Source organism: Amblyomma americanum, chromosome 9, assembly GCF_052857255.1.
Source record: "Amblyomma americanum isolate KBUSLIRL-KWMA chromosome 9, ASM5285725v1, whole genome shotgun sequence".
NCBI lineage: Eukaryota > Metazoa > Arthropoda > Arachnida > Ixodida > Ixodidae > Amblyomma > Amblyomma americanum.
This window is the reverse complement of record NC_135505.1, coordinates 5,199,554-5,215,563: the sequence shown is the minus strand read 5'-3', so window position 1 is coordinate 5,215,563 and position 16,010 is coordinate 5,199,554. Positions and strand designations below refer to the sequence as shown.

The 16,010-nt window shown below is 46.9% G+C and overlaps 1 protein-coding gene across 3 annotated transcripts in view; it reads left to right on the top strand.

Annotated features, from left to right (window-relative positions):
* Positions 1–16,010, top strand: part of LOC144103810 (trypsin alpha-like) — a 609,247-nt gene that overhangs the window by 202,410 nt on the left and 390,827 nt on the right. For all 3 annotated transcript variants that reach the window (XM_077636512.1, XM_077636511.1, XM_077636513.1), the window contains one exon: positions 8,317–8,429. In XM_077636512.1, the coding sequence (XP_077492638.1) occupies positions 8,317–8,429 (113 nt within the window). The remainder of the gene's footprint in view (positions 1–8,316; positions 8,430–16,010) is intronic.

Genomic DNA, 16,010 nt, shown 5'->3' with positions numbered 1-16,010 from the left:
AGTAGTGTGAGGCGTCGGTGAAATTGAAGGAAACGTGGTACGAATCTGTAGAGGAGGCCGAAGGCGCGGGCTGCCGCGGTGGCTGAGTGGTTATGGCGCTAGGCTGCTGGCCCGCAAGACGCGGGTTAGATCCCGACCGCGGCGGTCGAATTTCGATGGAGGCAAAATTCTAGAGGCCCGTGTACTGTGCGATGTCAGACCACGTTAAAGAACCCCAGGTGGTCGAAATTTCCGGAGCCCTTCACTACGGCGTTTCTCCTAGCCTGAGTCGCATTGGGACTTTAAAGCCCCATAAACCATAAACCGAAGGCGCGGATTTTACGTGCAATGCTGCGCATTAAGTGCACGCATCCACAGGGCTGACCAGGCGAACACTAACCTAGCATTACGTCTGGATTTCCAGACAGAAAGCTACAGGTAGAGAGGGCAGAGAAGCGCAAACTCCAAGAGCAGCTCAGTAAATTGTCCGACGCAAAAATGGCTGACACCACCAGGCGAGGCCACATTGGCGGACATTTCAGTGCCTGCCACGTGGATTGGGCCTGCACTCGCATGGACAGCGATAAGGAAGTAGGTCAGGCAGGTTCAGACAGGAACAGCTACGCACGCGTGGCAGCTAGGAAGTCTGGAGGTAATGGAGAGAAGGGGAATAAGCTAGCCCCAAGGAGCGAGGTCGCAGTCACTGATAAGAGTCAGCATAATCCAGAAGTTAGGACGGAGGAAGAGAATACCCTACTGCGGCTAGAAGTCGGGGCATTCCCGGGCAGGACAATGAACGCAGTACTGAGAGACACAAAAAGCAACTTTCTGAAAATTTTGCATAGCGCAGTTTGGCAGTGGTAGCAGCGGGACTAAATGATGTCCTGAATGGTAAAGCCGCAAAAGTTGTGGAAAGATTAGCGGAGGGAGTTGACGATTTAAGGGCGATAGCACAACAAGTGCAGATCGTGGTATGCACAGCGCCGGAGATGCAAGGACGGAACGGAGCAGAGTCCAAGGACGTTGTGGCTGTTAATCGCGAGATAAGGAAGTTAATCCAGGAGAAAGGCTTTGAAGTGGCAGACATAAACAGGGCAGACGTAAACAGACGTAAACATAGCGTAGCCTTTGGCTTTACACGAGATGGCATCCGTTTTAATGGAAGGCTAGGAGCAGAGATCGAATGGCGCCTGGCAGGCTGGGCAGTAGCTTTTTAGGGGGTCCACTGCGGATCAGGGCGTAGGGGTATGTAGAAGCAAAGTAGAAAGTATAACAATGGCGGCAGACCTCAACAAACTGGCCACTAGGAGGCCCAGGAAGAAAACTACAAAAAAAAAGAAATTTAACACCAGGATCAGGTACATAAACAAGCAAGGCGGTAGAAAGAGAACGGAATGGTTAGAAATAGAACAGCAGTTAAAGGACGAAGAAGTAGGTGTACAAAGGTGTTTATCGGGAAGTTTGCAGCAAAGCTGATATAGAAATTTTACAGTCGGACATTGACAGCATTGCAAATTGGTGTAAAGTGTCGGAAATGGAGCTTAACACTAAAAAATGCAAATGAATGCATGTATCACGTCACTCCACTCATGCTCCAAAGTGCCACCTAAATAACACTTAACTGGGAGCCATATCATCATATCGGTACTTAGGTCTGCTCATAACCTTAACATTATCGTGGCAACCGCACATTGAATAAATAATTTGCAACGCTAATCGCATGCTCGGGTATCAACGTCGAAATTGCAGCAAGGCCTCCGTTTCATTAAAAATACTCCTTTATAAGACACTTGTATGATCCGAACTAGAATACGCCGCTTCCATATGGGACCCTAACCAAGCTAACTTGTGTCAGTCTATTGAGCTTGTACAGAACAATGCGGCTCGTTTCATTTTATCTAACTATCATCGCACATCAAGCGTAACAAGTATTAAGAACAGTATTTCACTACACTGTTTGTCTCTGCGTAGAAATTTCTTTCGTTTATGCCTCTTTTTCAAAGTATACTATCATTCAACTTTAAGACAGCAGCTCATTCTAGAACCCGCTTATCGCTCGTCACGAGTCGACCACAAACACATGGTTGGATATATTCGTTGTAACACATACACATTATCTTACTCATCGTTACCACGTACATGCGGCGACTGGAACCACCTCCCGGCTGATATCGCATGCATCATTGATTATGCCCTTTTCAGGAAAGCTTTATCCGCTTTTATGTTTGTTGATGACGTGGCCTAAGCGTTGCAACAATTTTTCATTTATAATGGTCAAATGAAGCCATGACAATTTGAACTTCTTTGCAATCCTGTAACGTCATAAAAATTATATGCTGAAGTCAACGGCTTTGAATTTTTTTTCCTCTTTTTCCATGGCTGTCTTCCGTTATGCCTTCGTACTCATGAAAGAACCAACTTGAGCTGTGTGTTTTGTTATCTACATTTTTTTTTCATTTTTAGTTGTTTTGTGATGACCCCCATAATGCGCAGGTCCACACGGGACGGAGAGGCAAAGAGACACCGTATGGCTCAGTTTAAACAAACAGATATATTCAATAATTATACATGATTAAGATTCAGAGGCTGGGGCGTCCGAGCTTACGTGCCGACGACTTCATGGGGGCGATGGAGTGGCTCCGGAGTTGGGCTCGAGCGGTTGCTGGCAGAAGCTGCACGCCGTCGGGCTTCGGCGCTGAAGGCCCTCTTGGCGAACGATGTCGTCCTGAGCGTGGTTCTTCCGTACTGCTTCTCGATTTTTATATCCTCTTCTCCACACTCCCTAGGGTGAGGACGCCCACGCCGGAGGGGAAGGAGGGGGGGCTAGGGCTTTCACTTGGGCGCACAAACATACCACCGCACTTATTGTCTCGCCCCCCTCACGTGTTGAGTCCGAGGGAAAGAATGTTGTCTTCGAGGTAGCGCATAGCGTCGGCTGTGGTAAGGCGCGCTCTGGCCCGCTGACAGTTCCCGCGGGTCACCGGCCTCCATTCTCCATCCATCAACTGACACTCGCTCCTCAAGGTAAGGCGCGCTCTGGCCCGCTGACAGTTCCCTTGTCCTGGAATGTGCTCGGGAGGGCCGCCCCTGGAACCGCCACGCCAATTGGGGAGGATAAGCCCGTTTCCCCGCGGCGGCGGCGGCGGGTCCGGTTGGGCTTAAACCCCTTCGTTCTGGTCGTCACTCAACGAGCATGGCTGGGTAATTGATGATGCCGCTGTCATCTGGGTCTCCGTCTACGCCGCGCCGTCGAACGCGGAACCTCGTAGCACACACAAGGAATGTCACAGTTTGGTGTTAATATTATGTCGGACTTTTAATGGTTTATTACTGTTTACTCTACGTTTTTGCAGTTTGGTAAATACTAATACTGTTTTTTCCTAAAACATGCTATATACAACTTGCTCCTCTTCAACCAAGATTCGTCACAAATGTTCACTTCAAATGTTCACCCCACTCTATTCTGCAATGCTTCGGCGATTGAGGGTATTGTATATAAATAAATAAATGAATAAATAAATAAAGAAATAAATAAATAAATACGCTCCATGCAGGACACACCGCAAAGATCTAGAACATCATTCGCTTATTGCTGGCTACGTCTAGGAAGGGAGCAACAAAACAACAACAGAGAGGATGGGAGGAGAAGTAGGTATGCTGGTACATCAAGGAAAAAATTGGCAAAGAATAAAGTCAACTTGCAAAGAACATGTCTGAGTATCAGCTACAATTGCAGGTAAAAGGACGTGGCTAGGAGTAGTTTATTTAGGGACAGGGGATGAATGCAGGCAAGAAAACAGGGATGTAGTTAAGTGTCTCAATGACGATATAAAGCAGTTTGGAGAAGGCGCCGATATTACTCTGCTGGGTGACATGAATGGCCACATCGAAGATCTGGATGGATACACATATTGTCACGGGAAGTTGGTGCTAGACTTGTGTGAGCGATACAACATATTTATTGTAAATAGAGAAACCAATTGTGGGGGACAAATCAAGTGGGAATCCCGTAACAGGCAAACAACCATTGACTACTGCGCCTAATGTCGGAGGGGATGTATAGCACGCTCGCAGTAATGGAAATAGACGAAGAGGGGAAGTACAACCTTGGAAGTGATCATAAGCATATTAGTCTACAGTTGGGAGCCCTGCTAAAAAGATAAAAGCTCGGAAGTAAAAAAGAGTGCGCAAAATTAAATGACGAACAAATAGCGCTAATATCGGCCGGCATAAAGGAAGCAATAGAGAATCGCTCCATGAAAAAGAGGAAGTATAATCAGTTAGAACTATTCATTAGTACAAAAGTAAAAGTAAAAGCAGTAAACCGCTGGAGAGGAAATAGGAAGCCACGAAGTTCGTAATGACAATAAAAGGCTATGGGAGATGGTTAATAATTTAATGAACAGAAAACGACCGAATCCCTGCGTATCAGCTATTACAGTGAATGGGGATCGTCTCCCTGATGCGCAGCTTGCAGAATAAATGAATCTTAGTTTCACTAGCTTTGGAAAGTATACTGGTCCACTTGCTAGTACATACCAGCCGACACATACCAATGGTACAATGAGCTCCATCTCGCTTTCTACGAGCAGTCCGTCAGAAATTTACAGAATAATCAAGAGTTTGAAAAACGATGTAGCATCTGTATATGACGGGATAAAAGCTTTGCCAATTAAGCATATCGCAAGCCGCATAAGTCACGTGTTGTCTTATATGGTTAATCTGATGCTTCTTACTAGATATTTTCCTGCAGGTCTAAAGATATCAAAAGTAGTTCCCGTGCATAAAGGCGGCGGTGCCGCAAATAATAATAACTCATGGTCAATTTCCGTCTTGACTATTTTCTCTAAAATATTTGAGCGCGTTGTCAATGACAGACTCACCAGTTTTTTCAGAGACATGGAATAATAGCTGACGCTCAGTATGGCTTTCAAGCAAAGAAATCTACAGAACAGGCTCTTCTGCATATAAAAAATAAAATCATTCAAAAAATAGAAAAAAGCTCCGAACACTGGGTCTATTTATAGATTTTAGGAAAGCGTTTGATACTGTACAACACAATATATTATTAACGTGGCTAGAGATCTGTGGGATTAGGGGTGTAGCGCTCAGTCTACTTGAAACATATCTGAAGGGTAGGTCCCAGTATGTAATTATAAACAACTGTATGTCTTGTAAAATGGAGTTACAGTACGGCGTCCCTCAAGGATCCATTCTGGGGCCTTTACTATTTCTGATATACGTGAAAGATATAACCATGATACCAGGATCTCCTCAATTAATCATGTACGCTGATGACACTAATATATTCCTCACGGGAGCAACAAAACCATGCTAAGAAAAATCTGTAAATGAAGTCTTACTAAAACTATCTACGTGGCTGCAAGCCAATCGTATAAGCCTAAATATAACAAAATCTAAATACGTAATTTTCAAACCCACAAGCAAGCGGGATGACAGTCCCATCAACATCAGGTACGACGGAACCCGCTGGCGGAGGTCATCGAGCAAAAGTTCTTGGGTGTATGGTTCAGTGGTGATCTCTCATGGAACACCCACGTTGATAGCCTTAAGTCCGAATTATCACTGTTTACAGGCTGCCTCTACCGAATTCAACACTTAATTCCATCTTGGTTGAAGCTGACATTATATTATTCTCTGTTCTACTCTAGGATAAGCTATAGTATGCTAGTTTGGGGCACAACAACTGACTCAAATTACAACAAATTAATTATTTTGCAGAAGAAAGTGCTACGCATATGCGAAACTTACTATGAGGATAAGCGGATACTAAGAACTCACCCACTTTTTAGTAAGTACAATATTCTGAGGGCAGACCAGGTATACTATTTCAAGCTGCTACAATGGATACATAAGAACAGACTGCATAACGTACCTACGGAGAGTGTAAGCCCGTACGACATCAGAGATCCGAAAATAAGAATGCCAATAGTTATAGCAAACTATGGCCGGCAAACACTACCCTTTCAGGTTACCAAAATGCTCAATAGAAGAGACATTCCAGTTAATTACAATAAACCGTTCCCTGCCTTCAAAAAGGATTGTAAGAGAGCTCTATTGTTCAGTGATGTTGTCTACTCTTCTCACTAATATCTTTTCCGTGGAAGTGTAGTGTATAGATAATTTGTCTCTTTTGCAATTAATCATGTTCTCTAAGCCATCTCTCATTTTCTCTTGCGTTGCCTGTACTGTTCACATATGTGCGGATATTTATTTGTTCATGGACATATCTTCTGTGCTTGAAGGGGAGGAGGAAAGAGGGAAATCGAGGAAAACATCTGATTTAGTGTATTATGTTGCATATGTATCATGATTCTTATCATTTTTATGTTGTAACCATTCTACATTTATAGTGCAATTTTCTCGTTGAGTGCCTCTTTCCTTTTACAGATGTATCTTTGTGCTTCTTGTATGCACTGTATGCGTTTGTGTTTTCACCAGTGATATTGTTTGTGTGCCGCCCAGCCGCACTGTTATATATATATATATATATATATATATATATATATATATATATATATATATATATATATGTTTGCCTCTTTGTCATGCACAGGGGGCTGAGGCCTCATCAGGCGATATCAAGCCTTCAGTCTCAGCCCTCTCAGACAAATGTCTAAGAAAAAAATAAAGAAAGAAAGAAAGTTAGTGCAATAAGGAAATTAGGGAGCCCATCGAACAACGGCGGTTGGCATCACGGGAACACAGAGAAGCAAAGAGCGCACAGTAATCTGAAGAGGAAATAGGCCAAAAAGGGAATCTTATCGACAAAAGAAACAGCAACTGCAGGTCCTCGTCCAGGCTGAAATTAAGGAGTCTTCTGATCGCCGGCTGGCTGAAGGTTGCGATGCAACTAAATTAGGGGGGCCAAGGAAATTCGGGAACCATATAAGCTGGTTGGGTAAAGCGAATCACAGAAAACAGGAACAGATTCACGGTGCCGAGGGAAAATGTTTAGAGGGAGACGTTGCTGTTAAGTATATTGCATCAGTTATAGCTGAGTCATTCAGGAAAGACGATAGGGTAATCGCCCCAAATGAGGGAGCAACACAGGATAACAGAATAGAAAACAGGTTAGAACTGACCAATTTTAAACAAGAAAAAGGCAGAAACAAATATTCCAAAATGCACGCCCGCGGGAATAGACGAATTTTTAACCAAGCTAATTAACAAACTTGGCACAAGAGGCAAGGAATCGCAGATAAGACCATTGGAGGTAGTCATAACAAATAAGCAAATTCCGCATAGCTGGAAACAAAGTAAAATGAATTTGATTTATAAAGAGAAATGCGATAAAATGAACATAAAATCATTCCGACCGATTACGATAACATCAGTTATATACAGGCTGGCGATGCAGGCGGTGATATTCAAAATGCAGTCATGGGTAGAAAGTAATAGAATACTTGGAGAATTACATATTAGAAGGACTTGGTTGTAGGCCAATTGGTAGGACATCGTGAGGAGCAAAACCGTCCTCAGTTGTCGCCTGCCTGAGTCCCGTCCTGTTTTGCGGTTTTACTCCTACAATATCGATACTGGAATAAGCAGATCAGGAAGGAAGCATTTTATAATAACTCAAGAGGCAGTGCCTACTTTTTGAAGCTAGGTCAGGATGTCTTAGAACGCGCAGCTACAAAAAGAATTTGACGAAGAGGATGACATGTGTAGTGTTCGATAAATCTGTAAAAACAATAGAACACCTCATGCTCAAATGTATTTGTATCCATCCTGATGTCGATGCAGGCAATGTCACTCTTCCTGACGCCCTAGGGGCTTGAGATAACTATGGTCATGTAAATAACTCTGCAGTGGAAATTAGCAAAAAGCGATTGGAAGATTGGTGGCTCAAAAGCAGAGAGGTGACATAAGGTTAGAAGTGTAGGGAGACGCATTTAAAGAAAATGGCGAGTTTTAATAACACCTTACAGCACAGTTAAACAAAAATAAAAGAAGAAACGCTGAGCATGGTGACAACTGCCATCGCCCCTTATCAAAGGGGACGCCCCTACCTTCCATCCATCCACCCAGGAAGAGGCGGCCGGTGTATCGTCTTCGGTGCCGTCTGCTAAAGTGCGTGGTTCTGTTTCGTGTCCGTTCCATGTCCTCTGACTATTGCTTTTTCAGCTAATGCTGTCTAGGTTGTTTACTTTGAATGGCTGCATTACTGAGCAAATCTATCGCACGCGCAAGCATAAGGGACTAGAGGAGAAGCTTGCGACAGGGTTAAGCAGTGTCGCGTATCACTGAACGAGTTCGATCGTAGTGCCGTTGAGATGACGAGTAGCGTGGCACTTTTTTGCCCGTTTTGCACAGGTGTTCGTGCAGGCCATCCATGCCCAAGGAACCCAGGGTAGCGTCATCACTTGCGGCGGCAGCATCATCACCCGCAACGTCGTGCTGACTGCCGCGCATTGCCTTCAGTACCCGTAAGTCGTCGCGCCTGGAAAACAGTGCATGCAAAAAGCGTCCAGCGAAAGATCAATTTCAAGGGCACATTTTCCACAGAGATGCGTTTTTTGAGACATGTAAAATATATATTGAGGAACCAGTTAAAACCAGTTGTAAGTTTGCGCTCTGCGTTGGTGTGCATGGTTGTTGTGTATCGTTTTGTAAAAAGATAAGCGCGTTGAACCACCCTATATTAAGGAACCGCTTCTGGAAACCAGCTTCGGTCCAGGAATCGATATGTGTCAATACCTGTTCTCAAAAAAGGCCCACAAGGCCATTATAATGAGAACGACGGAGCTGTCTACTAGCCTTGTGCATTTCGCTTTAATGGCTGAAATAAATCGAGTGTGGCAGCCGTCTGGCTGTCTTCACCTTCTTCTTCTTCTCTTCGGAATATTTTACAAATTCGTGCCCGCCAAAGGACGTACAATCAATAACTTTTTCGAGCGGATAGGTAAATCTTCAAGCAGCGAAGTAGTCCCTTCGTTTCAGTCCAAATTAAGAACAAACGCCCTCGAAACGCCGTCAGCGTCAATGCGTCGAGTTCTAGCTGCGTGAGTCCAGCTGCTGGCTCTCCTGGAGTGTACGGCACTTGAACAGGCTTGGGCTTCTGCTTTCGCTCTCGGTAGCTACTCTTGAGCTCGCGCTTTGAGATCCCCCTTCCAGCTGATCTCTCGTCTACTACGCTTGACCTCAACGTGTAGTGCGCGCTATCGCCGGTGATCTCAATGCTTCTCCAGCGTTGGTAGCGTGAAATGCCATAATATCATCGACAATGTTTACCTCGTCAATTCGTGTTAGCTCATAAATGCTTGTGTGCAGGTTTGAATTGGCGGAGTCCTGCATTAATATTTTTCTGCGTCATTTTGAGGCGAACAATGACTTCCCCTCAGATACCTCACCTCCATGGCATTCTTCGTTGCTTACGTTATTCTGGTGACGATTTCGGTGTTTTGCTACTGTTGCTGGCCCCTTTCATGCATTTTCTTTTCCACCCTGCGAACTATGGCTTCTCTTTCATGAGGTACTGTCGCCAGGTTTCCTATTCACAGACAATATCCAGCTGCGGATATTGCATACTTCAAAAATGCAAAAGCACTATCAAATAACATGCTCACCAACTAGAACAACAGAAAGCCTTCCGGAAGACATTAATCAATGCTCTTGTATTATAAGGCACACTCTTGCAAAACTATTTACTGTGCACGAGCCCCCTAAGTTCCCAGCTCCTGTGCTTCATTCTTTTGTTTATGATGACATAAGTAATAACGAAATCATTTCTGCTTTTAAAACAATGACTGAAGGAATAACACCCGAAAGAGATAAGATCCCCTTCTTTGTCTTTCAACGGCACATTAAGTAACAGAGCGAACATTTAGTAAAATTATTTAATGCATCGTTCTACATGGCCACGTATCCAGATACTTTCAAAAAAGCGCTGTCACTGCCTTACAGAAGTTCGATAGTAATGATGAAATCCAGAACGACCGTTGAATATCACTTCTTAGTGCCCTTAGCACTGTTAATAAGGTGGATTATTGAGCTGTTTGGTATGATCAATTAAAAACAGCACCAGAAAAGAACCGCGCAAGTTTACACCGGAAGGGTCAACACATCTAATGAGCGGTAAAAACAGATAATGATTAGAACTCATTCGATATGTGTTTAATCTTCTGGCATATATTGTGCAGCGTGATTAACGACGTTCATCAGAAGGCCGTTTCACGGCCGAAACGCACAATACATTGTTTAAAACGTTGGTGTATGTACTACTGACCGTGTCTTTTTCCCTGAAATATATATATATATATATATATATATATATATATATATATATATATATATATATATATATATATATATATATATATATATATATATATATATATATATATAAACATATTAAGGAAGCCAACAGTCACCGAAATCAAGGTGCATAGGGGACTGTTTCTTTTTTTTAATATCTAGTGCCAATCAGTCTTTTTTAAAAGAAAATTACTCATAAAGCAGCAGAAAAAACAACCATGCCGCCGGTGGGATCCGAACCCACGACCTCCGAATATCGCGTCCGGTGCTCTTACCAACTTAGCTACGGCGACGGCTGTCCAATCGGCTGCTTTCGTGGGTATTTATGTTTTGCGTGTAAGCGAACCTTGAGAGTGCTCACCAGCGCCACCCTAGTCCATAGCGGTGGACGTAGCACGTCCTATAATACCGCAAGTGTGACGTAGAACGTCATCTAACGGCGAGGGCGGAAACTGTGCGAGAGCCCTCTTATGCTACCTATGGCATCAAGACTGCCAGAACCGAGACCCCCGTTAAGCTATTAGCAGACAAGGCAAATGAAGTTAGGGGCTCGTTTGAAAAACATTAAGGAAGCCAACAGTCACCGAAATCAATGTGCATAGGGGAATGTTTCTTTTTTTTAAATATCTAGTATCAATCAATTAGTTCTTTTCAGAAGAAAATAAAAAAACAACAATGCCGCCGGTGGGATCCTAACCCACGACCTCCGAATATCGCGTCCGGTGCTCTTAACAACTTAGCTACGGCGACGGCTGTCCAATATGCTGCTTTCGTGGGTATTTATGTTTTGCGTGTTAGCGAACCTTGTGAGTGTTCACCAGCGCCACCAGCGCTGGTGAAATTTAAAGCTGATAGCTAACTTTCGAGATAAATCGCGCAAAGTTACTAGAACATTCCGGAGCAACGTAAAATCAGCTCTGCCTGGCTGCGATCAATCGAGATAAATCTAGTCGCGTCTTGCGTCGCAAAAAAAAGCGATAAGGTGGTGTGGCGGCAGATTTGAGAAACGAACAAGCACTGCAAATATTAGCGGCATTACTCCCCTCTCAAAGAAGCATCGACCCGATGCATTAAAACAAATAATGCGACTAGTAAGAGAAAAAACTGATCTTGCGAAAAAAGAGCATGGAAATGCAGCGGCCTTTAGCTCGCATAATACGGCTTCAGACGGACTACATGGACAACTTCTGGTTGTACGCGGCGTCGCTAGGATGCAGTCATTGCGTCAGGGATGACTTCATAATCCAGTTCACCTAGCCAACGAGAACCTTGTGCGGGCCGAAATAGCGGCTCAAAAGCTTTTCACTCAATCCACGGCGCCGAATAGGCGTCCACACCCAGACTTGGTCTCCTGGCTTGTATTCCGCGTTGCGTCTTCGTAGGTTGTAGCGTCTGGCGTCGGACCGCTGCTGATCTTTGATCCGTAATCGGGTAAGCCTTCGAGCTTTTTCTGCGCGTTGAAGGTAGGCGGCAACGTCGACGTTCCCTTCTTCTGTAACGTTGGGTAGCATGGCGTCTAGCGTGGTCGTGGCCTCCCTGCCATGGACGAGCCTAAAAGGCGTCATCTGGGTGTTCTCCTGCACTGCGGTGTTGTAGGCGAAGACGACGTAAGGCAGGATGACATCCCAGGTTTTGTGTTCGGCATTGACATACATGGCGAGCATATCCGCGATGGTTTTGTTAAGGCGCTTGGTCAGTCCATTGGTCTGCGGATGGTTAGCAGTTTTTCTCCGGTGGCTGGTTTGGCTGTAACGCAGGATGGCTTGCATTAGTTCCGCCGTGAATGCTGTTCCTCTGCCCGTGATGAGCATTTCGGGGGCGCCGTGTCGAAGAAGAATGCACTCCACGAAAAATTTGACGACTTCTGCTGCTGTTCCGTTCGGTAGGGCTTTCGCCTCGGCGTAGCGGGTGAGGTGTTCGGTAGCTATGATGATCCACTTATTTCCAGATGTTGACGTTGGAAAAGGGCCGAGCAAGTCCATGCCGATCTGCTGAAAGGGCCTTGTGGGAGGTTCAATGGGGTTCAGAAATCCTGCTGGTCGTGTGAGAGGGGTCTTTCGTCGCTGACAATCGCGGCACGTTTTCACATAGTGTGTGACATCGGCAGAAAGTCGGGGCCAGTAATACTTGTCTTGAATGCGGCGGAGGGTGCGAGTAAACCCGAGGACGAGCCAGCAGATGAGTGAGCCAGCCGTCGTCTCCAGGGAGAGGAGCCTGAGTTCGGGAAACTGCCGGACCACACCAGACAGCGAAAAGACGCTGCTACGAGCACCGCAACCACGCCGAAGATCTCGACACCGATCATACTACAGCAGCCGCTGGTGCCGCCAACTTTCAATGGATCCCTAGGCGAAGACCCTGAAGAATGGTTGGACCAGTTCGAGCGCGTGGCGTCATTCAACAAGTGGGATGATGCGGCAAAAATTGGACACGTGTTCTTCTCATTGGATGGCTACGCACGCACGTGGTACGAAAACTACGAGTCGTCTCTTACAACATGGGAGCTATTCGAGAGAGAACTATTGAAGGTATTCACCAGTGTTGTGAGGAAAGAAAGAGCCGAACGACTCCTCGAGTCCAGGATCCAACTTCCGAATGAGCCCGTCCGCGGTTATATCGAGGAAATGAAGCGCCTATTTCGTCGTGCCACCCCCGAAATGACCGAGGAAAAGAAAGTTCAGTTCTTAATGCGCGGCTTAAAAGAACAACTCTTTGGCAGCCTCGTCCGCCAGCCGCCAAGAACAGTCGAGGAATTCATGAAAGAAGCGTGCACGATTGAGAAGACCCTCGACGTCCGAGGTCGGCAGTACAATCGCCCTTACTCTGCCTGTGCAATCCGATCGTACACGACGGCCACCACCAGCGAGAGCTTGCGGGAAGTTAACCGCGAAATCGTCCGAGAGGAGCTACGCCGATTAATGCCGTCCTCCCCACAGCAACAAGCAGACAGAGAATCTGATGGATGTGGTACGGGAAGAAGTGCAACAGGAACCTGGGAACCCGGCGGCCACAGAACCCCAGGCCATGACCTACGCAGCTGCAGTAAGGACTGCTCAGACCCAACGACAACCCCTGCATTCTCCCCGAGATGAGCCACTTGTTCCGCAACGCCGCCTCCCAGCCCCCGCCCACCCAGCCTATGACCGACGCTCAAGCCCCAGGAAATGCGACGCCTGGAGGACTTCCGACAACCGACCTTAGTGCTTCCATTGCGGTGAAGCAGGCCATCTTCTTCGTCACTGCCCGTACCGACGCATCGGTCTTCGAGGATTTGCCGTTAACGCCCCATGGCCACACTTCGGACAACGTCCGCAGGAAATCGACGAGTACCTGCGGCGAGAGCAGTACACGCCGAACCGCTTTTTGCGCTCACCATCGCCGTCAACCTCGCGCTTTGCGTCGCCACGCCGCAGCTACGCAGCCGCGGTACGAGGAAGGTCTCCCAGCCCCCGTAGGGGAAACTAAAGGCAGCAACATCTAGAGGTGAGGTTGCTCAAGAGCGAAACGCCGAAGATCCTCCACCGACCACGCCCCATGAAGACGCTGCACCCGCGACGCCGCATGAAGAACCGGCACTCGTTGCACCGGCACCGCACACAATAAGAACCCCTACCACGACGCGGGCTGCCTTGAAAACGACGCCGCCTCCCAGAAGAGCTTCGACCACAAGCCCTATCCGCGACTCGCATACGCGACGAAGCCGTGACCCGACGTCGAGAGCGACATGCAATGCAAGAGCCAGGACCTCCGACTTAGAAGTGACTATCGACGGCCGGAAAGTTACTGCTCTTGTCGACGCAGGAGCCGGTTACTCGGTGATGAATGGAACAATCGCTGCGCAGCTGAGAAAAGCCACAGCGGCTTGGGACGGCCCACAAATTCGCACCGCAGGGGGCCACCTCATTTCGCCATCATGAAGATGCACAGCGCGAGTGACTGTCAAAGGACATACCTATCCTGCGACCTTTGTTGTGCTACCGCAATGCTCCCGCGAAGTGATCTGGGGTATGGATTTCCTTAATGAGCTTCAGGCGATCATCGACCTCCGATCCAAGCAGATCACGCTTTCGATGGACAAAGCCATCGCTTCGATGAAAACTGCGGAAAATCACGTTGCCCTGAGTGTCCTGGAGGAAGAAGTGAGCGTCCCACCCCGACAAAGCGTTATCTTGACCGTAGGCGCCAAGAAAGCCATTAACGCTGAAGCCATCATCGATGGGAACATGCAGTTGCTTCTAGACCGAGGAATCAGCATCGCAAGAGGCATCGCACATTTCCGCAATGGCCAGGCCGAAGTACTGCTGACTAACTTCAGCGAAGAATACCGACATATTAACAGAGGAATGACGATTGCTTTCTTCGACGAAATATCTTACGTACTAGACTCCTTCGTCCTCTCCGACCCCTCCGCAGAATATTCGCCTGACCAGGAGAACTCGCCCACATTCGACATCAAACCAGCCCTGTACCGGAACAGACAAGACCAGATCCGCAATCTGCTTCAAAGCTACAGTGAATATTTTTCGACATCGCCGAAGGAGCGACAGACGCCAATTGCCAAGCATCGCATTATAACGGATCAAGACACCCGACCTCGCCGTCAAAGCCCGTACCGTATGTCACCGCGAGAACGACAAGCCATCCGGGACCAAGTCGAAGAAATTCTTCGCGACGACGTCATCCAGCCTTCAAAAGAGCCCATGGACGGCACCGGTTGTTCTAGTGACAAAGAAAGACAGCGCACTTAGATTCTGCGTGGATTACCGCCGCTTGAACAACATAACAAAGAAGGACGTCTAGCCCCTCCCCCGCATCGACGACACACTGGACTGCCTCTGCAATGCAAAATATTTCTCATCGATGGACCTCAAGAGCGGCTACTGGGAAATTGAGGTCGACGAAAGAGATCGCGAGAAGACAGCATTCATAACTCCGGATGGGCTGTTTGAGTTCAAGGTGATGGCATTTGGTCTCTGCTCCGCACTAGCGACGTTTCAGCGAGTAATGGATACAGTGCTGGCAGGCCTGAAGTGGCAAATTTGTCTGGTATATTTAGATGGCGTCGTTGTCTTCCCCTCAAACATTGAAGAGCACCTCGAAAGACTTCGAACAGTACTAGACGTAATCAAGTCGTCTGGCCTAACCTTGAAAGCAGAGAAATGCCACTTTGCCTACGAAGAGCTGCTGTTTCTAGGGCACATAGTTACCAAGGAAGGAGTACGCCCAGACCCGCAGAAAACAGCTGCTATAGAACAGTTTCTACCACCTACCGATAAGAAAGCAGTGCGCAGATTTCTCGGACTGCGCATATTACCGGCGATTTGTGAAAACCTTTTCGCGCATCGCCGAGCCCTGATCCAACTGACGAAGGCAGACGTGCCGTTTAAATGGGAAGCGCCGCAATCAGAAGCCATCAAGGAATTTCAGCGTCGTTTACAGTCCCCACCGATCCTTGCGCATTTTGACGAAAATAGCGATACTGAATTTCATACAGACACAAGCAGCGTGGGACTAGGCGCCGTCCTCGTTCAAAAAAGTGTCAGGCTGGAGAAAGTCATCGCATACGCTAGCCGTTCCCTTTCCAAGGCCGAGGCTAACTATTCGACAACTGAAAAGGAGTGCCTTGCCATCATCTGGGCTACATCGAAATTCTACCCCTATCTCTACGGACGACCGTTCAAGGTGGTCAGCGACCACCACACGCTCTGCTGGCTTGCCAATTTGAAGGACCCCTCTGGCCGAATCGCTCGATG